At 41.0% G+C, this 23,003-nt stretch overlaps 1 protein-coding gene across 1 annotated transcript in view; it reads left to right on the forward strand.

Annotated features, from left to right (window-relative positions):
- LOC136881090 (UPAR/Ly6 domain-containing protein crok-like) overlaps nt 1–23,003 on the forward strand; it is a 224,101-nt gene that overhangs the window by 158,250 nt on the left and 42,848 nt on the right. Inside the window, exon 2 of the mRNA XM_067153715.2 lies at nt 793–1,008. Within this exon, the coding sequence (XP_067009816.1) occupies nt 793–1,008 (216 nt within the window). The remainder of the gene's footprint in view (nt 1–792; nt 1,009–23,003) is intronic.

Raw genomic sequence — 23,003 nt, forward strand, 5'->3', positions numbered from 1 at the left:
TCGCACGGGTGCATTTGTACAATCTTGAATTTATGATGATTGATTTTGTAACATTTCCTTGTAGATGAGATCAGTTGTTTTCCTCCTGGTAGCTCAGTGCTCAGGCTACCTGCCTCTTAACTCGCTCCTTTCCCTTCACGCGATGTTTTAACCTGCACTTTCACTAAAATGACGGTAACTCCTAAATCACACAAGAAACTACATGCTGTCAATAGTATGTTTACTTAAAAAGAATACTGAGGTGAAAAAATATTTCGGTAAGGATTAATCTCAAAATTGGTTTCTATTTTTACGGTACATTTTATACTACAGTACAAACCATAACATAAACGTACTTATTGAGGGCTTTACTTCACAGAGAGGTATATACTGCCACTGACTTTCGTGGTAGAACTTTTAATGTACGACGTTCATACCTGGGGACTATCATTGACGGGGTAGGCAGCGTAAGGCAAGGAAGTGTTCGGATAGCCAATTGTTTCTTTGACTTCCTTCCATAAAATCGCCACTGCTCGGCTCCATTTTGTTGTAGATTAATGTTTAATATATACATAGCTTCCGCAATACATTCTCTATACAATAATAGGCCTAACATTCACATAAAAATCCGTTCGGTGGTTCTCGATACTGCCGCGCACAAAAGCCTAATCAGTACTTGATTGTATATTAATTATGTTCATAGAGATTTACGTCCTCAGTAGGTTTATAAACAAATAAGTTCAAGTCATCGCACATTGTTCTACAATTGCCCACACACAGTATACATCATAACAGGCTCTGTCTTGTTCGCAGGTGAGACCATCCGCTGCTACGTGTGTAATTCCAACCAGGATGCTCGCTGTGCTGATCCTTTCCTCAACTTGAGCTCAGGCATCAAACCGGTCGTGTGCGGCACTTCCCCTGGAGACACGCAGAGCATTGCGAACTTTATCGCTCGTTTGGGGGAGCAGCCTGCTGCCCCCGAGCCGCCCCGCCAGCCCGCCGCTTGCCAGAAGATAGACATCAAGGGTGAGTCTCTCGGGCGCTGTCACCATATCGGCTTACCAACTAGTGACGTGATGAGGCGCTGATATTCCATCGATCTATGCGGGATTTGTAGCAGATATCACTTCCATGAATAGAATACAGATTGAATCGTTAAATCTTAAACTGTTCATGAAAGACAAAATAACATTTAAAAAGGATACAAAATTGTGGATATTTAGCATGTGGATATAAGGAAATTAATTATTTTAATAATGATATATACCATCGTCCGCCTCTGTGGTGTAGTGGTTAGCGTGATTAGCTGCCACCCCCAGAGGTCCGGGTTCGATTCCCGGCTCTGCCACGAAAATTTGAAAAGTGGTACGAGGGCTGGAACGGGGTCCACTCAGCCTCGGGAGGTCAACTGAGTAGAGGTGGGTTCGATTCCCACCTCGGCGATCCTCGAAGTGGTTTTCCGTGGTTTCCCACTTCTCCTCCAGGCGAATGCCGGGATGGTACCTAACTTAAGGCCACGGCCGCTTCCTTCCCTCTTCCTTGTCTATCCCTTCCAATCTTCCCATCCCTCCACAAGGCCCCTGTTCAGCATAGCAGGTGAGGCCGCCTGGGCGAGGTACTGGTCATTCTCCCCAGTTGTATCCCCCGACCAAGAGTCTGAAGCTCCAGGACACTGCCCTTGCGGCGGTAGAGGTGGGATCCCTCGCTGAGTCCGAGGGAAAAGCCGAACCTGGAGGGTAAACAGATGATGATGATGATGATGATGATGATATATACCATCACGTTTTGTGGTTACGAACCGCAGTATATGCAAGATTGTTCGGAACTAAGTTACGATTTTATTCAGCAGATGGAAGAAGGAGTCTGACTCTGTGGTGTAGTGGTTAGTGTGATTAGCTGCCACCCCGGAGGCCCGAGTTCGATTCCTGGCTCTGCCACGAAAATTTGAAAAGTGGTACGAGGGCTGCAACGGGGTCCACTCAGCCTCGGGAGGTCAACAAAGTAGAGGTGGGTTCGATTCCCTCCTCAGCCATCCTAGAAGTGGTTTTCCATGGTTTCCCACTTCTCCTCCAAGCAAATGCCGGGATGGTCCTAACTTAAGGCCACGGTCGCTTCCTTCCCTCTTCCTTGTCTATCCCTTCCTATCTTCCCATCCCCTACCAAGGCCCCTGTTCAGCATAGCAGGTGAGGCTGCCTGGGCGAGGTACTGGTCATCCTTCACAGTTGTACCCCGCTGAGTCCGAGGGAAAAACCAACCGTGGAAGGTAAACAGGTTAAGAAAGAAAGAAAGGAAGAAAGAGAGAAGGAATGTTTTATCGAATACTGCAAAAAACGTAAAAAAGGTATTTTTTGAGATATGTTAATTTCACACTAAACCTTTGAAGTCGTTCCGGTCCTTCCCGCATGCCGCGTAATGGTAAACAGGAGTGCTCTAGCCGACAAATACTTCGCACTCGTAGTAAAAAATCATCAGTTATTACGGGCGAATCAAACGTAAAAATCAATAAAATTCACCACATTGCAGCAGGTATTGGTGTCCGCCTTCGTAGCGAAACGGTTAGTGTTATTAGCTGCCGTACTCGGGGGCCCGGGTTCGATTCCCGGTACTGTCTGATATTTAAGAATGGCAGGAGGGCTGGTATGTGGTTGAAATGGTACATGCAGCTCACCTCCAATGGGGGTGTACCTGGAAAGAGCTGCACCACCTCAGAATGAGGACACGATATTTTTTAGCATGTGTTGGAAATTTTCGTTCTTTACTTCAAGAAGTATTAAATGTTATCTGTTGTATATTCTCTAAGGCTTTCCGAGTTCCTTCATTCTACGTAATACTTGGAAGAAGATCACATTTCTCCCTGTAAGAATTATCAGTCAAACAGTCCACTATCGCCTAGCAGCAATGACTCAATTGCTCCTCTTCTGACCTCTCCACAGAGACTTGTAAGCCTTTTTAACTTGTAGAAATGGCATTTCAGTTTACGTGAAACTCATTTCTGTTGACAGGGCTGAGTGACTCACACGGTTGAGAAGCTGGCCTTCTGACCCCAATTTGGCAGGTTCGTGCCTGGCTCAGTCCGGTGGAATTTGAAGGTACTCAGATACGTTAGCCTCGTGTCGATAGATTTACTGGCATGTAAAAAAATCTCCTGTTGTACTAAATTCTGGTACCTCAAACCGTAAAAGTAGTTAGTGGGACGTGCAGCCAATAACAATGGTATTATTATTATTATTATTATTATTATTATTATTATTATTATTATTATTATCATCATCTGTTTACTCTCCAGGGTCGGCTTTTCCCTCGGACACAGCGAGGGATCCCACCTCTACCGCCTCAAGGGCAGTGTCCTGGAGCTTCAGACTCTTGGTCGGGGATACAACTGGGGAGAATGACCAGTACCTCGCCCAGGCAGCCTCACCTGCTATACTGAACAGGGGCCTTGTGGAGGGATGGGAAGATTGGAAGGGATAGACAAGGAAGAGGGAAGGAAGCGGCCGTGGCCTTATGTTAGGTACCATCCCGGCATTCGCCTGGAGGAGAAGTAGGAAACCACGGAAAACCACTTCCAGGATGGCTGAGGTGGGAATCGAACCCACCTCTACTCAGTTGACCTCCCGAGGCTGAGTGGAGCCCGTTCCAGCCCTCATACCACTTTTCAAATTTCGTGGCAGAGCTGGGAATCGAACCCGGGCCTCCGGGGGTGGCAGCTAGTCACGCTAACCACTACACCACAGAGGCGGACATTATTATTATTATTATTATTATTATTATTATTATTAATAATAATAATAATAATAATAATAACAATAATAATAATACGAGTGAAACGCGCATTCCTTTGGCACTTGTGCCATTTGTGGATTAAAAGCCAACTTTTGATCATAATACTACTGGAAGGAATTTTCCGTGGTTTCCCATTTAATTTCCAATTGCTTTCGCCGTTGCGGTTTCGTCTTGGTGAACAACCCTCTTCACTTTGTTAGTATGAAGTATGTCTGCCAAGTTGAGTGTTTTTTTTTTTGGTTTTTGTTTTTGTGGGTATCTGTACTCGGTTTGTCATTAGCTTGGACAATAAACTGAGAAAGAAGTGGTATAGTCTGTGCAGTTCAGCTCTAGGTAATAGGTAGGTTAATAGGATTTCTGAAGGACGAGAAGGAGTTCATTTAGTATTCCTTGTCGTAGAGTGTCAGTAAGTAAATCATGCAAATGAAGGGATACTGGAATAAGTTGTTGAGAAGAGAATGACTTGACCATGAAGAGATATATCTTTTGTAATCTGTGACTTGTTCGGTTAGTTTTTGAAAGAATAGTAGAGGAAGGCAAGACGAGAATATGAAAAAACAGATTGCTGTAGATGTAGAATGTAGCAGTTAGGTACAGTAGTAATGAAGAATACAGCACAGGGTTAACTTAGAGATCGTCATTAAACCAATTTATGGACCGATAACTCAAATAGAGAAACATCATCATCATCATCATCATCATCATCATCATCACCATCATCATTATCATCATCATCATGTCCAGCTCCATGGCTGAGTAGTCAACGTTTTGATGTCTGGTTCTCGGCGCCCCAGGTTCAATTCGTATCGGGTCGAGAGATTTTAATCTGAAACTGTTTCTCTACGCTCGGGGACTATATATTTGTGCCGTCCACAATATCCCTGCAACTCGTATACCACACACAATGCTATACTCCATCACACTAACTCGCAGTTTTCAATTCACGGTAGATGTAGCCCATCCTCATCGGAGGGTCTGCCTTACAGGAGCTGCACCAGGATTGTGATAGCTAAAGGAAATTATTATATTATTATTATTATTATTATTATTATTATTACTACTACATATATGCGTTAAGCCCTCCAAGAAGCTCGCAGAACCGTTATATAGCATTTTTATTCTTCATTTTGACCTTCTTGTTCTTATTTTTCCTGAACTTCCTCATCCTTTTACTGTGGGCCTGTCATCTCTTTCGTGTCCTGGCATTCTTTAGTTTCAAGTTCCTTGCCGTTGGATTCTTGGACGCAAACTTATGAGTGTTAATATTCTGTCTGCGTGTAGTGCTTGTAGTGGGTTAATATCGACTTCTGTAAGATCGTTGCATGTGTCTATTAGCCAGCTTACTTTGGTTTGTCGTGTTCCAATGATAACGAAAAATGTTTTCTTAGTCAATCGTGAGTCTAGCAATGTAAAGAATGAATTTTTAACGCCGTCCCGGCTTTTGAATTTGAATTTATTGGTTAGAATTTGTCACTAAGGCTAATGAGCCCCTTTATGTAGCTTCTACATTTAAAAAATATACAGAACAATTATTACAGAAAGATGAGGAAGAAAAATTAAACTAAAGTCTGAAGTTTGAAAACTGAAGAACATACATACACTTAATCATTATAAACATAAATTACATAAAACTAATATACTGTGGTTGACCTTAAGCATTACAAATATTGAAATTGGTTAGCTTGGTTGCAAAAAGGAACTATGTTGATGATTAGCAAGGAGTTAATCTAATTATCGTATATGCTGCCAAAACACTTGAATCAATTTACAGGGGAATGAAATTACTTAGATTAAAACAAAACAAAATAACAAAAATGGCTTGGGAAAAATGAGGTGATTTGGCGAACATACTATCAAAATGAATTAGTATTAATTAATGCATTTTTAGTATTCATCCCGGAAGCAGGTCATTAAATACTTTTTGAGAGACGTAATGTTGGCAGAATTCATAAATCGGTGAAGATTGAAAGTATTAAAACGCCGCGATGCTCTGCAGAGGGGATATATATTGTATTTTACAGTACGATGTATGGGAATTATTTATCTGGAAGTTTATCTTACAAAGTAAGTGAAGGGAACGTTGGGTAATCCTATTGTTAAGATTTGAATGCTGAACGTAACTTGTGATATCTATATATATAAAAGCAAGTCGGGCTGGAGCGATGTATATATAAATATTTGAAAAAAGACGTGAATTAATGAGGCACTTCCAGAAATCTCAGATATTTGAAACTTGGTACGGGAGAAGCTGATGACCCCAGGATCACTAGAAAAATCGGAAATTCTCAAAATTCCCTGAAGGGGGCACTCTGGGGGGGCTCAAATTTTGGGCTCAGCATAAGAACGCAGTCGTATAATATATCCGAAACGACAACCTATAGGTTTCGTGGGCTTAAAAAGTTTCGGGAATTTCCTAATTTTTATCCCCCGTCCCCCCAAATCAAGATGGCGGCACAACCTGCCAGACGAGGTAGACAATTGAAATTTGGTGAAATTATAGCTTTTGGTCCCTAACCGACGGAAAAATTCCAAGATGTTCAAATTTTTCACTTTTTAGCCCCAAAGATATCGAAATATGGAGGCAATTTTAATGACTGTGCAGACATTCCTTTTGAGCTATTTTTTGGCTAAACGGTAAGTCGTATCACAAAACCGAAGGCACACTGTCGCTTCAATTCGGAGTAATCTACAACTTTGGTCCTGTGACGTTTTGTCGTATCTCTCTCCCTTATACGTTAAATCTGGCCGTATTTCCGGACTGTTCGTAAATTTGGTGATTTTTACAAGTATATTTCATTGTTTGACACACTTATAAGAATGATAGGATCATCACGTTGGGTGCGCACATTGGCACGATTAAGGGCCATATGTGTACCAAATTTCATGATTCTAGCTTATACAGTACATAAGTAGGCAAAACATGTAAAATGTTAAAAATGTATCCAAATTTCACCCTATTCAAAATTTGAACTCAATTTACCCCCTTAATGTGGGAGATACGAGGAAGTAGTGCAGAAACAAACATTTAGGGCGATAAATGAGGCGTCTGATGGCGCAAACCGTTTCTCAATATCATGCACCGTTTAGGAGATATGAATCTCGAAGTGGAAGTCTGCACTTTTCAACGTGCTCATGCTTATCCGTCATCTATATATATAAAAGCAAGTCGGGCTGGAGCGATATATATATAAATATTTAAAAATGAAAAAAGACGTGAATTAATGAGGCACTACGAGAAATATCAGAAATTTGAAACTTGTACGGGAGTAGCTGATGACCCCAAGATATGGCCAGAAAGTGCGTCTTATCGTACAATCCGTTTTTCGATTTGATGTACCGTTTAGCAGCAGTTATTCTGTAAATGATGGTTAACATCCTTATACTTCCGTATGACGACTATATTCTTTCATTGACGTCGATTTGTAGCAATCTAGAAAGGGTTTGTCTGCCATTGGTATTAAATACATTGCAAATCGATAGTGACTGTCAGAAGGAGGGCTTCTGCTATTGTTTTCAGTCCTCCCCACATCGACTTTGACAGGCAGTAAGAATGGGGTCGTTCTCCATCTCTTGTGCACTATTTTAATGCATAATTCCCTTCTCGTTTCGACTAGCAGAAGTCTAGGGAGCGTGCAATTTTTTTTCAAAACTAATTTACCCGATTCTGTTTGTCAGTAGGCAAGGGTGTCTTCCTTTATAAACAAATTGACCCATCTAAAATGTGACTGACGATATGCATAGTGGCCTGCTATTATAATGGAATCTCACCAACTCGGTGTGACTGGCAGGAAGCTGACTGGCATTAGAAAATGAGTCTGGCGGGAAGGAAGGTCCTTGCAAATATAAAAAAAGTTCCTCAACTGTAATTGGGGTCTGCCATTGTAATGAAACCTCCCCAAATCGATTTTGGCCGTGCACTAGGCAATGGGGTCTGCCGTTAAATGAAAATTACCTTCTTCGTTGTGAATTGCAGTAAACAAGTGGACTTGCCGTAATCATCGCAATTCCGCAAATCACACTTTCATTGGAAACAACGTCTGTGGATTTCACAATACTGATTCTCGGATAAAGCCAAGACAAACCCAATTTAAAAATCTTATTCACTTCATGTGCACTAATTTACTTCGATATCCGTATACAATGTAGAGTACCGTAGTGAAGAACGGGTACATTTGCTAGTCATACATATACACAAGGATTTGTTGGTATCCAGTTTACACAGCATAAATCATTACCTAAACGCCGTATGTACTTGAATACTTCTAACTGTACACGTCTGCTCGAAGGGATATCTAAACAGCGAAACGTAAGGCGGATAGATTTTTGTCTTCGATTTCCCTCCAGTAATGGGAGTTTCACATAATTATATCATTAATAACTAGAGACATTGCGTTCTCGTTATTTGTACACTGAGAAGAAAGCCTTCTGGTAAAGGATAATTTTATTAAAATATTGATGAGAAATATAATCTCCTGATCTTCTCCCAATTAATTGGAGGTGGCACTAAACGTGTAATAAGCCCAATTTTACGCCCAGATGCCATTTCTGACACCAAGCCCATGCGGAGGGATGAAATCACAGTAGCAGAAAGACTCATCCAAACTGGTAAGATCGCCCGCAGGGAAATCGAGCTCAGAGCTCTCAGAACCGATGGCTGGTACATTGATCATTCAGCCAGGCAGTCAGATAATAATAATAATAATAATAATAATAATAATAATAATAATAATAATAATAATAGTAGTAGAGCCTCCGTGGCTCAGACGGCAGGCAGCGCGTCGGCCCCTCACCGCGGGGTTCCGTGGTTAAAATCCCGGTCAAAATTCCTGGACAAAGCTGATGCGGGGCAGGTTTTTCTCCGCGTACTCCGGTTTTCCATACCATCTTTCATTCCAGCAACACTCTCCAGTATTATTTCATTTCACTGACTGGAAAACAGGTTATAGGTTTTTAATAATAATAATAATAATAATAATAATAATAATAATAATAATAATAATAATAATTGTTCCGGGGTATCTGTGGAACGCAGAGATGAAAGAAGGTACCGGGGAAAATGGGTCTAACTACAATGTCAAGAATAGAATTAAAAATTTTACAAAGGTTATATTTTTCATTATAAAAAACAAACTTAACAAATTTCCACAAGGGAAAAATAACAATCAGGGACAATGCCAAACTAGAAACCAGATTAGGAAAAATCCAAGATTCTGAACATTAACTATTTTGGGCTTCAAGCCTCTATTTTACAATGTCAGCGACGAAACTATCTTTACATCGGTCTGTTTTCAGACCAACTTTGCTTTACGGGAGCGAAAGCTGGGTGGACTCAGGATATCTTATTCATAAATTAGAAGTAACAGACATGAAAGTAGCAAGAATGATTGCTGGTACAAACAGGTGGGAACAATGGCAGGACGGTACTCGGAATGAGGAGATAAAGGCTAATTTAGAAATGAACTCGATGGATGAAGCTGTACGCATAAACCGGCTTCGGTGGTGGGGTCATGTGAGGCGAATGGAGGAGGATAGGTTACCTAGGAGAATAATGGACTCTGCCATGGAGGGTAAGAGAAGAAGAGGGAGACCAAGTCGACGATGGTTAGACTCGGTTTCTAACGATTTAAAGATAAGAGGTATAGAAATAAATGAGGCCACAACACTAGTTACACATCGAGGATTGTGGCGACGTTTAGTAAATTCACAGAGGCTTGCAGACTGAACGCTGAAAGGCATAACAGTCTATAATAATAATAATAATAATAATAATAATAATAATAATAATAATAATAATGGAGAAGTGATACTCCCACCTGGCGTGTCCCGGGTGGCGGATAGGGGGTCCTAACCGGCTTGCCGGCGGACTTGTGCGAAATAGCCCTCGCTGACCAAACACATATTAGAGGCGGCTGACAATGAACAGCCAGAAACCATCTTGAGGCAATCTCTAAGGCCCATTACCTTAGTTGTAACATCGAGATCGATAACTGGCGGTCTCCCCATTACCTTCAATCTTTTAGCATGATGAACATATCAGCTGACAAAGAAACTACCCCAGGCCCTAGTGATTGCACTAGGTTTTCTTGGTCATCGGATTCTGGGGGACCGAGAATATCATGCGGGAATGTATCGGAGCATCCCATATCCCTTCGTCCCAAACGCAGGCAGTTTCTTGTCACCATCAACATCAGTACACTTTTCAAAACTGGCAAATTGAAGCAATGAACAGACATGTTGGACAGACTAAATATACAAATTTTAGCTCCTCAAGAAACCAGATATACGGATGAAAATCACTTCGAGTCAGGCAACTACAGAATAAACAAAGGTAAACCAGAAATTCCGGTCCTTAACACACCACTGCATTTTGGCACGGGGTTTTCAGTAAGAAAGGATAGCATAAATTCAGTTATGAATTTCACACCTCCGTCTGAAATAATTTCAGTGCTAGCAATCAAATCACGAAACAAAACCTGTTCACTATTCAATGAATCAATGCTCATGGATATTCAAATAATTACAACCAAAAAGACCCAGGAAAGGTGGAAGAATTCTGGGAACTTCTAGAAAAAGCAGTAGCCCAAATTCCTGAACATCATGTCAAAATTTTTATGAGAGATTTCAAAGCACAAATAGGCAAAGAAAATAAGTACAAAGCCACCGTAGGACTCTACCGTGCCCATAAAAGAACCCATAAAAATGGAGAAAGATTAATCAACTTTTGTGAGACCTTTGATTTGAAACTAATGTCAATTCATTTTGTAGCACGCCCTAATGAAACAACCTAGAGGTCCCCGAACATTCAGTTAGGAGAATTTCAGATAGACGATGTGGCTATTACAAAGAGAAACCAGAAGAAGATCATGAATGTAAAAGTTAAGAAGGGTATCATCGAATATGATCTCTCTAGTCAAAGTGAAGTTCCAACCTAACAGACCCAAATGTAGATCACAGCGAAACACACGAAACAACCCAGATATCTGAAGCAAAACTCAAGCTGTTTCCTGGCCAATATCTCCGAGCAAAATGCTACTAGTTGGTCAGAACTTAAAGACGCACTTGTAAAAGCAGCTAAGTGCACTAACATGCCACCGAGGAAGCATAAACATCAGTGGTGGAACGATACCTGTGATAAGGAGTTAGAACTCGGCATGAAAGAATGGCAAGACTGGAATTCACAGAAAACCACAGAGAAGTGGCATGCCGTCATTAAAATCCAGAAGGAGACATTAAACATCATAAGATTCCAAAAACATCACTATGGGCAGATCAGACTGTCAGATATCGAGCAAGAGTTCAAGAAAAGCAATACGAGGAACTTTTACAGAACCTTTAAAGAAGAACTGACGAGTTATAGGGCACCCACTCTCTGTTTAAAACCATCGGATGTGACTTTAGAAACAAAACTATGAACTTGAGGCAGATCATTTCAAAGACTTTCTAAATTGCGAACCTCCTTCTGACCAATTCACTTCTGAAACATCAGAACCAAATCCATATTCAGAGTGTCCAAGAGTAGAAGAAGTTGAACAAATAATACACGAGCTAAATAACAACAAAGCTCCAGGGAAAATTGTATAATTTCTGAAATGTAGAAACTAGGTGGCAGAAATCTCGCTCAGAAAAGCCATAAAATTCTTACAGATATCTGGGCCAGTGAAACAATTCCTGAAGACTGGAAGTGGGCAATAAATAACCCATTAGATAAGAAAGGGGACAAAACTGATATAAATAACTACAGAGGTATTTCCCTACTAGCAGTCACCTACAGAATGCTTTCAAAACTCCTACTCAATAGGCTTGAAATGCAGTCAGATTATTTGATTGGAAAATATCAGGCAGGGTTCAGGAAAAGCAGGTCATGCGCAGAACAGATTTTTAATCTCAAGACCATCCTGCAAATTCGTTAAAGCAGGCAAACGGTAATGTAATATTTCATCTTACCGACCAATTTCTATTCTCTCCACACTATCCTTTATCTTTGAAAAAATTATACACCAGCGTCTCCTCGCATTCACTTTGCCGTATATCTCAACCAAGCAGCACGGTTTTCTACCAGGTGGCTCTTGTCTAACAAACCTGGCCACTCTGCATAGCTTTGCATCACACGCCATTGCAGCTAAATCACAGCTGGATATCTGCTACGTGAACATTTCGAAAGCTTTCGATTCTGTAGACCATACTATGTTGCTCCATAAACTCTCCGAACGATTTAATATACATGGCAGTCTTCTGACCCTCCTTGCTGGCTTCCTACATAACCGTTGGCAGAGAGTGATAATATCAGGCACTTCATCCTCATGGTTACCAGTCACCTCCGGTGTCCCACAAGGCAGTAGCAGTACTCTTGGCCCCTCGCTGTTTTCTTTGTTTATGGACGATCTGCCGTCCAAACTCAACGAAACAGCGAATACCCTACTCTTTGCTGACGACTGCAAGATATTTAGGGAGATCAGGAATCCAGCAGATGCAGCTCTGCTACAGTCCTCACTTAATACCCTCTCGAACTGGTGCCGTACTTGGAAACTTATCCCCAATTCACAAAAATACAGCCACATGACCATAACACTACGTAAATCTCCTCTACCGACATCATATTACCTACTCGACAAGCCCATCACAGTCGTTACGCAACAGCGTGACCTAGGTGTAATATTCGATACAAAATTACAATTTAAGACCCATATAGAAACATATACAACCTAGGCTATGAAATTACTAGGCATTCTCTATCGCTTCACATAAATTTCTGACCCCATTGCTCTTTGTCACTTCTTCCTCATGATCATTCAACCTCTCTTACACTACTGTTCTCGTATTTGGACAACAGCCTCCCCCTCCAATACTAAGCAGTTAGACAGAACAGTGTCCTTCTTTGCATCAATTGTAAGGAACAGAAACCCCAAGCTCAGAAATCTGTCTACGCAGCAGGTACGAGGTATTAATGGCAATTAATATGTCACCGCTGCACATCAGGCGACAGGTAGCTGACCCGAGTTTCTTTCACGGGATCTTAAATGGACATTACCACTCGGAACATCTTGTCTCACTCTTCTCTCTCCGTGTTCCTTCCCGCTCCACCAGAACCAAAGAACTTCTCCACATTCCCCATACTCAGCACTCAATACTTCAACGATCTTTCCTAATCCGCCTCCCCACTCTTTAACAATTCTTTTTTTGCTACTTGCTTTACGGCGCACCGACACAGATAGGTCTTATGGCGACGATGGGACAGGGAAGGGCTAGGAGTGGGAAGGAAGCGGCCGTGGCCTTAATTAAGGTACAGCCCCAGCATTTGCCTGGTGTGAAAATGGGAAACCACGGAAAACCCTTTTCAGGGCTGCCGACAGTGGGGTTCGAACCTACTATCTCCCGAATACTGGATACTGGCCGCACTTAAGCGACTGCAGCTATCGAGCTCGGTTTTAACAACAATATTAATAGGAGACAAGAGCTTTATATAGCATCAAATAAAAGTGTATTCGAGAGGTGTGTAAATAGTATCTTAAAGATAAGTTGATGTGAAGGGATTATACCGCCATCTTGACCCACGACGACTTGGCTATGAACATGGACATTTTCATGGTTTTCGATTTGGACAGTTGTTATTAGTAGGCTGTGTACCTGATCTTGTTATATTTTATTATGTTTGTTATATTTTATTATGAAAGTTTACGTTTGTTAAATAGTCTGTTGACAGTACAAGTGAAATTTGCTCAGTGTAGCTGTATCTTGTGTTTCGTGAATGAATGAATAAATAAATAAATAAATAAATAAATAAATAAATAAATAAATAAATAAATACTTTTGTGGACTTCAAAAAGGCATATCATTCTATAAATAGACCGAAACTTTTCCGTGTACTGGAAGAATTCAAAGTAGACAGGAAAACGTGAGAATTAATCATGTAAATCATGTAAACAATTCCCTTTGTAGGTGCTGCCTCAATGAGATTGAAACTCTTGCGCATGTTCTGGGATCTTGTCCTCATGGTGAACTTTTAAGGAATATGCGTCATCATATCATCCGCTCGTTAACTGCGACAACGCTGAAAGACCATGGTTTCCAGGTATTTGAAGAGGTTCATGACTTAGCGGACAACGGAAGTCACAAAAGGATCGACGTCATTGCTTTCAAGAATAAGAAGAGAGGTTACATCATCGACCCCACAATTCGCTTTGAAAGCCATAAGTCGTAGCCCTCAGATGTTAATCTCGAGAAGAGAAATATTTACTTACCCCCAGTTCCTTACTACAGGGAGAAATAACAGCTGGAGGAAATCGACATAGTAGGTCTGATGAATGGAGCTAGGGGAACAATTCCCGTTTTTGTTGCTAATTTCTGGAAACAGATGTCTCTGCCAGTTACAACGTTACGGGAGGTTGCCATCATAGCCTTCAGGGGTTCACCGATAATCTATATATATAAAATTGGATGTTGGTATGTTTGAAGCTAATAGACTCAAAAACTACTGGACCCATTTTGCTGAAATCTTCACAGTTTGTTCTTATTACATCTGAGAGGGATTATGAAGTAATTTGAACGAAATCTGATTGGTAGTTCGGCACTAAGGGGTGAAAAATAAAATAGGGGAAGATAAGCAAACCACAAGACAAATCCGATCAGCGGGTTGCCTACCCAACAGTATGTGAAGATTATGATGTGTTCCTTAAAACTTATTTCTGCTTTTATCAAATAGTGTGGGGGCAGGACACCCCTCCCAGCCCAAGGGGAGAGGTTGAAATGTAAAAGTAATCGAAAACGACCGATATTAGTGTCGTATATGCTGAGGTAAATAAATGTACAGAGGCAGGACAATGTCTGTCGGGTTTTGCTAGTTCTAAGAAATCATTGTAACAATTAGGTTACCTTCAACATTTCTCAAGTATATCTATTTCTCTTCTAAAAATAAATGTAAACGTATACTTTGTCGCAAGGCAACCCCTGCAAGAGAGGAAGAATTTCGTAAAATAAAATAAAAATAATAAAAAGAAAAACACCACTTCAAAGGTTAAATTCGTAGGGGAACTGTCTGAACCATTTGATGTTAAAACACGAGTCCGACAAGAAGAGGGGTTGTCCCCTTTATTGTTTAATCTTGTTTTGGAAAAAGTGATCATGACTTGGGAAAAAGAAGTTAAAGGAATAACCCTTGGCAGCTTACAAAAAGAAAATTACAGTGTTTGGGCTTAGCTGATGACTTAACAGTGGTGTTCAATAACAGACAGGAAGCGATTGCATCCATTGAAAAACTCCTTGAAATTGCATCTAGAACAGGACTCCAGCTGTCATATCACAAAACTCACTACATGGAAGGATCTCTTTAGTGCCTAGATGGACAACCAATAGGCCTATGGCAAAATATCCCAAGTGTCCAAATTCAAATACCTGGGAGAAGTCATCCAACCTTCAGGACTCTATCGTGAAGCAAACAAAGAAACTGTCTCTAAGCTACAAAGAGCACACAGATTCACTTGGAGCAGATATAATAAAAAAATTAAGGCATTAACACTGTAATCAAGAGTGAGGTACTACATGCATCTGAAACACTGATCATTGGGGGATGTGGAAAAGCAAGAAAGAAAAATCTTAAGGAACATTTTTAATTAGTCTGTTCAGGGGGGCATTTGGATGATAAGGAAATCTCATGACATGTACCAACGCTCAGAGGAAATCTCAGACATATTTAAGAAAAGACGATCGGAATTTTATGGATATATTTTCATAATGAGTTAATCAGAGATTGACCAAAATATTTCTGAACCTAGCCCTATCATATACATACATTACATACATTATCATTATAAACTGCTATGTCTTTCAGCGTTCAGTCTGCAAGCCTCTGTGAATTTACTAAACGTCGCTACAATCCTCGATTTGCAACTAGTGCTGTGGCCTCATTTAGTTCTATACCTCTTATCCTTAAATCGTCAGAAAGTGAGTCTAACCATCGTCGTCTTGGACTACCTCTACTTCTCTTACCCTCTATAACAGAGTCCATTTTTCTCCTAGGTAACCTATCTTCCTCCAATCGCCTCACATGACCCCACCACCGAAGCCGGTTTATGCGTACAGCTTCATCCATCGAGTTCATTCCTAAATTATCCTTTATCACCTCATTCCGAGTACCCTCCTGTCATTGTTCCCACCTGTTTGTACCAGCAATCATTCTTGCTACTTTCATGTCTGTTACTTCTAACTTATGAATAAGATATCCCTGAGTCCACCCAGCTTTCGCTCCCGTAAAGTAAAGTTGGTCTGAAAACAGACCGATGTAAAGGAGCTGACTTCCTTCTTACAGAATACTGTTGATCGCAACTGCGAGCTCACTGAATTAGCTTTACGACAACTTGATTCAATCTCACTTACAATATTACTATCCTGGGAGAACACACAACCTAAATAATTGATATTATCGACCTGTTCTAGCTTTGTATCGCCTATCTGACATTCAATTCTGTTGAATTTCTTACCTACTGACATCAATTTAGTCTTCGAGATGCTAATTTTCATACCATACTCATTGCACCTATTTTCAAGTTCCAAGATATTAGACTGCAGGCTTTCGGCACAATCTGCCATTAAGACCAAGTCGTCAGCATAGGCCAGGCAGCTTACTACATTTCCACCTAACTGAATCCCTCCCTGCCATTTTATACCTTTCAGCAGACGATCCATGTAAACTACGAACAGCAATGGTGAAAGATTACAGCCTTGTCTAACCCCTGTAAGTACCTTGAACCAAGAACTCATTCTACCATAAATTTTAACTGAAGCCCAATTGTCAACATAAATGACTTTGATTGATTTTAATAATCTACCTTTAATTCCATAGTCCACCAGTATAGCGAACATCTTTTCCCTCGGTACCCTGCCATATGCTTTCTCTAGATCTACGAAACATAAACACGGGTGCCTATTCCTCTCATAGCATATTTCAATTACCTGGCGCATACTGAAAATCTGACCCTGACAGCCTCTCTGTGGTCTGAAACCACACTGGTTTTCATCCAACTTCCTCTCAACGACTGATCGCACCCTCCCTTCCAAGATGCCAGTGAATACTTTGCCTGGTACACTAATCAATGAGATACCACGACAGTTGTTATAATCCTTCCTGTTCCCTTGCTTATAGACAGGTGCAATTACTGCTTTTGTCCAATCTGAAGGTACCTTACCAACACTCCACGCTAATTTTACTACTCTATGAAGCCATTTCATCCCTGCCTTCCCACTATACTTCACCATTTCAGGTCTAATTTCATCTAATCCTGCTGCTTTATGACAATGGAGTTTATTTAGCATCCTTTCCACTTCTTCAAGCGTAATATCATCAACATCATTTTCCTCCACCCCATGAGCTTGGCTGTTCGCAACACCACCAGGATGATTTCCTTTTACATGAAGAAGATGTTCAAAATATTCCCTCCACCTCTACAGCGATTCCCTGGGATCTATTATGAGTTCACCTGAATTACTCAAAACACTGTTCATTTCCTTTTTCCCTCCCTTCCTAAGTTTCTTTATTACTGTCCAGGAAGGTTTCCCTGCTGCCTGACTTAGCCTTTCCAGGTTATTACCAAAATCTTCCCACGACTTCTTTTTGGATTCAACAACTATTTGTTTCGCTCTGTTTCTTTCATTTTCGTACAAATCCCTGTCTGCCTCGGCCCTTGTTTGGAGCCATTTCTGATAAGCCTTCTTTTAACGTTTACAAGCTGCTCTCACTTCATCATTCCATAAAGATGTTCGTCTTTTCCCATCTTTACACACAGTTGTTCTTAGGCATTCCATTGCTGTTTCTACTACAGCATCCCTGTATGCCACCCATTCACTTTCTATATCCTGAACCTGCTTACTGTATACTGTTCGAAACTTCTCACTAATCATATCCATGTATTTCTGTCTAATTTCCTCGTCCTGGAGATTTTTTACCCTTATTCGTTTGCAAACAGATTTCACTATTAAGGCCACGGCCACTTCCTTCCCACTCCTAGCTCTTTCCTGTCCCATCGTCGCCATAAGACCTATCTGTGTCGGTGCGTCGTAAAGCAACTAGGAAAAAAATTAAACTAAGAAGAAGAAGAAGAAGAAGAAGGCTGGCGTTTCTTGGACATGTGTACAGAATGAACGCAAACAGACTTACCAAACAGATATTTGATTACTTCTGGTGAAGAAAGAGCACTACAGCATGGATTAAGGTAAGGAAGAAGGATTTGGAAAGGCTAAGCATCTCGGAAGTCCAGCTGTTAGAAAGGAAAACGTTTAGGAGCACAGTGAAGAATTTGGAAGGTGTTCAAGCTGCAGGAAGAACTAAGAATCCCGGAAGAGCCTGGACAGATGAACAACGGAAGCAGGCCAGCGAACGCATGAAGGAGTATTGGGCACAGAGAAAACTCCGCACGAAGAGAAAGAAATGAAGTTGTGGCGTGATCCTTAGTTGTAAAAATATAGTAATAATAAGAAAGAGCAGAGTGTGGGGTAGGACTGTTCATCAGGAATACTATTGCACGCAATATAATTTATGTTGGGCACGTAAATGACGAATGGTGTGGGTAGAGTTAGCCTTTGGACCAAATATGACGAGAATTGTCTCAGTGTATTCACCACTTGAGGGTGCATACGAGGATTCGGTTGAAAAGTTTCATGAAGCATTGAGTGATATCGTAATCAGGGTCAAGAACAAGGATAGGATAGCGCTAATGGGCGATTTTGGTGCAAGAGTTGGAAATAGAACTGAAGGATACGAAAAGGTGATGGGTAAATGTGGGGAATGGGAAGCGTTTACTGGACTTACCTGCTAGTATGGAATTAGCAGTTACGTGGGAGGGTAGGGGCACCAGATCCATTATGGACTAAATCAAAACCGACTTTGAATTTTAAAAATCTGTTAGGAATAGGTCTATGCGGGTATTCTGCGTATTCTCTGATGATACAGACCACTCTCTGACTGGTAGTGAACTAAGTATATCTAGGACTAGGATAGAGAAAGTGAAATCTGTCTGCAGACGAATAGGTGTTGAAAATCTCCAAAACGAGGAAATTAGATGTGCATGGATATAATTAGGGAAGAGTTCCAAACAATGGACAGTAATCAGGTTCAGGATAAAGAGAACGGGTGACATGCAGGGATGCGTAGTAGAAACAGCAAAAGAATGCCTGGGAACAACTATGCGTAAAAATGGGAAAAGCGAACATCTTGGTGGAATGAAGTGAGGGTGGCTTATAAACGTAAAAAGAAGGATTATCAGGAATGGCTCCAAACAAGGACTAACGCTGACAGGGCATTGTATCTAGATGAAAGAAACAGAGTGAAACAACAATTCGTTGAATCCAAGAAGAAGTCGTGGGAAGATTTTGGAAAGGGTAGGTCAAGCAGCAGGGAAATCTTTCTTGACAATAGTAAACAATCTTAGAAGGAAGAGGGGTTGGGGGGACAAGGAAATGAATGGTGTTTTAGGGAGATCAGGCGAACTTATAATAGAACCCAGGGAGTCACTGGACAGGTGGAAGGAATATTTTGAAAATATTTTCAACGTAAAAGTGTATCTTTTGGTGGCATGGTGAAGAATCGGGCTCATTGGGAGGAGAACAATAATGTTGGTAAAATTATGCTTGAGGAAGTGGACTTCGTTGTCATAAAACAGCAGGAATAGCTGAATGAGATCTTAAATGGTTAAATAGAGTGGGAAGGCAGGGATAAAATGGCTTCATAGAGTAACGAAATGAACATGGAATATTAGTAGGGTACTTTCTGATTGGACGAAAGCAGTAAATTGCACCTATCTATAAACAAGGAAACAGGAAGGATTGCAACCACTTTTGAGGTAATTCATTGATCAGTATAGTAGGCATGGTGTTTACTGGCATTCTGGAAGGGAGAGTGCGACCAGTTGTTGAGAGTAAGTTGGATGAAAACCGGAGTGGTTTCAGAGCGCAGAGGGGCTGTCAGGATCAGATCTTCAGTCTGTGCCAGGTAATTGAAAAATGCGACGAGAAGAGTAGATAGATTAGAAAGTTACGTTTCTTAGATCTAGAGAAGGCATACGACAGAGTATCGAGGGAAAATATTTTACACTTACTGGGGGATTGTGGGATTAATGGTAGATTAGTAACATCAATCAGGAAATAAAGAGAGTAAAGGGCTTACTACCGGGCGAGTTGGTCGTGAGGTTAGGAGCGCGCAGCTGTGAGCTCGCATCCGGGAGGCAGTGGGTTCGAACCCCACTGACAGCAGCCCTGAAGATGGTTTTCCGTGGTTTCCCATTTTCACACCAGGCAAATGCTGGGGCTGTACCTTAATTAAGGCCATGGCCGCTTCCTTCCAACTCCTAGGCCTTTCCTGCTCCATCGTCGCCATAAGACCTATCTGTGTCGGTGCGACGTAAAGCAACTAGCAAAAAAAAAAGGGCATACTGGCCAAACCAAGACCAAACATAAAGTAATAATGCCATATTGAGTTAGAGTGCATACTGGGCTACAAGCCCAGCACACACACAGAGATCACAAACACCCATTCACTGCCAGAATCATCAACCTTTCACTCAACATGTACACAGGACTTAAAATCCAATGCTCGCAGCACAGCAGCCTCCTTTCGACAAGAAACCCTAAGTAGAAAAGAAACCTGTCTGACAAACAAAGGGAAAATGAGAGAGAATTAATTGACTCAGCCAGTACCAAGACTTCGTTTATTATTATTTTTCCTTATTTGCACGCGTACAAGCTAGGGGTGGCAGATGGAGAAAGGGAAGCCACACATACACGGAAGAGAGGGAAGGGAAGGGGAAGGCACGGGAAGGGATACAACCAATACGGAAATATTAGCAACCAATAATATTGCTGAATACATACTCAGATGAATTCAAATTATGGCTGAGAGGCACATCAAGCGTCTGTTTAGTGTCTTTGAGGTACAGAAAATATTCAAGAGATGATGTATTGGGATATGATGTTTTGAAATGCTAACCAAAACTAAACCAAACCCCATGGCTCAAGAGCCCCGAAGGGCCATGGCGTACCAAGCGACCGCTGCTCAGTCCGAAGGCCTGCAGATTATGAGGTGTCGCGTGGTCAGCACGACGAATCCTCTCAGCCGTTATTTTGAAATAGCCTACTAACAGTCATGGAAAATATATACGTTACAGATCTTGAAATCATAAGCTACCGGAAGCACAGTATTACGTAGAATTCCTATCATGTCAGTTACATCAAATTCAAACCATGTAAAATAATTCTCGAAATCAAACCGAACCACTGATACAGTTCTACAACAGTTGAGCATTTACTGTTTGAGTGACCATAGAGAAGACTGACAGATTAAATATTTCCGGTAATGTTATGGCCGGTATTGATTGATTGATCTGCCTTTCTCCTACTCTGTTCTTGGATAAGAAGTGTGCAATTATTCGTCTCTTCATATTGCAACTGTACTCAAGTCTTCCACAAGTTTCAGTAAATATTCAAAATAAATAACTATAATATTAGTATGCAAAAATTGGGTCACGTACCTAAAACATATACTACTACTAAGATTGAATTCAGGGGAATATTCCAGTCAGTATTATCACGTTCCTACAATTGATTTCAGTGGAATTTTGTCGGGAATAATTCTTATCAAAATATCCTGTTACTATTCAGAACGAATTGAGAGGAATATTGTTGTTCTTAATATCATATGGGCCTACTCAAAAAGTCTGGTTTTTTGTAATTCCGTGGAATATTACTGTCAAGAATATCGTATACCCCGAGCTTGTAGTAAGTTAGTTCTTCTTTCTTTTTCTACCGCTTTTCCCACACCTATGGGGTCGCGGGTGCGAACTCTGTCGCATATGTGGATTTGGCCCTGTTTTAGTTTCAGATGCCCTTCCTGACACATCCCTATACGGAGGGAAGTAATCACTATTGCGTATTTCTGTGGTGGTTGGTAGTGTAGTGTGTTGTCTGAATATGAAGAAGAAAGTGTTAGGACAAACACAAACACCCAGTCCGCGGGCCAGAAGAATTAATCAAAGGCGAATAAAATCCCCGACCAGGCCGGGAATCGAACCCGGGACCCTCTAAACCGAAGGCCTCAACGTTAACCATTCAGCCAATGAGTAACTTACTATTATCAGTAAATTCAGTGGAACTTTTCCATCAGGATTATCCCGTAACGAGAGGTCCTAATACCATTACAGCTGAATTCAAGGGAGTTCTATCAGAATTATTTTCGTGACTGATGACTATCTTGCTTTTACAATGGAATTCAAGTGAATTTTATTGGATTAGCACGTGCCCAAAGACACTGACACTATTACGATTGATTCAGTAGAATTTTGTTGTCATGAATATTGCGCACTCAGATTTTTCGTTTTACAGCTTTCAATACTTTTCCAGGTTCTTTAAGGATTCCTTGTAGTATCGTTCTTATAAATCGTTAAACTTTCATCACAATGTTCTCAAAGGATAAGGATCTCAGTTAGCTATTCCTTCATCTCGAAGGTGAATTCTTATTCGTAAAATTCGACAAATACTGCAATTATCAAGCCATGTAGAAGTTCAAGAAGTTTCCAACCGGCATTTATTGTACTAGAATTAGAGAAAATTTATTTCTTTATACTGTATACAAATTGTGTATAAAAACGTCAATTTGATCGAATGAAAATTATAATGCAAGGATGGTTTAAAGATACTACTTAATAGAACTTAGAAACAAAGTAATGTGGAGTATATGTGTGCGAATTTAAATAACAAATAACAAATAATAATAATAATAATAATAATAATAATAATAATAATAATAATAATAATAATAATAATAATAATAATAATAATAATAATAATAATAATAATAATAATAATGTCCGCCTCTGTGGTGTGGTGGTCCGGGTTCGATTCCCGGCTCTGCCACGAAATTTGAAAAGTGGTACGAGGGCTGGAACGGGGTCCACTCAGCCTCGGGAGGTCAACTGAGTAGAGGTGGGTTCGATTCCCACCTCAGCCATCCTGGAAGTGATTTTCCGTGGTTTCCCACTTCTCCTCCAGGCAAATGCCGGGATGGTACCTAACTTAAGGCCACGGCCGTTTCCTTCCCTCTTCCTTGTCTATCCCTTCCAATCTTCCCCATCCCCGCAAGGCCCCTGTTCAGCATAGCAGGTGAGGCCACCTGGGCGAGGTACTGGTCATTCTCCCCAGTTGTATCCCCCGACCAAGAGTCTGAAGCTCCAGGACACTGCCCTTGAGGCGGTAGAGATGG

This window comes from Anabrus simplex, chromosome 1, assembly GCF_040414725.1.
Source record: "Anabrus simplex isolate iqAnaSimp1 chromosome 1, ASM4041472v1, whole genome shotgun sequence".
Lineage (NCBI taxonomy): Eukaryota > Metazoa > Arthropoda > Insecta > Orthoptera > Tettigoniidae > Anabrus > Anabrus simplex.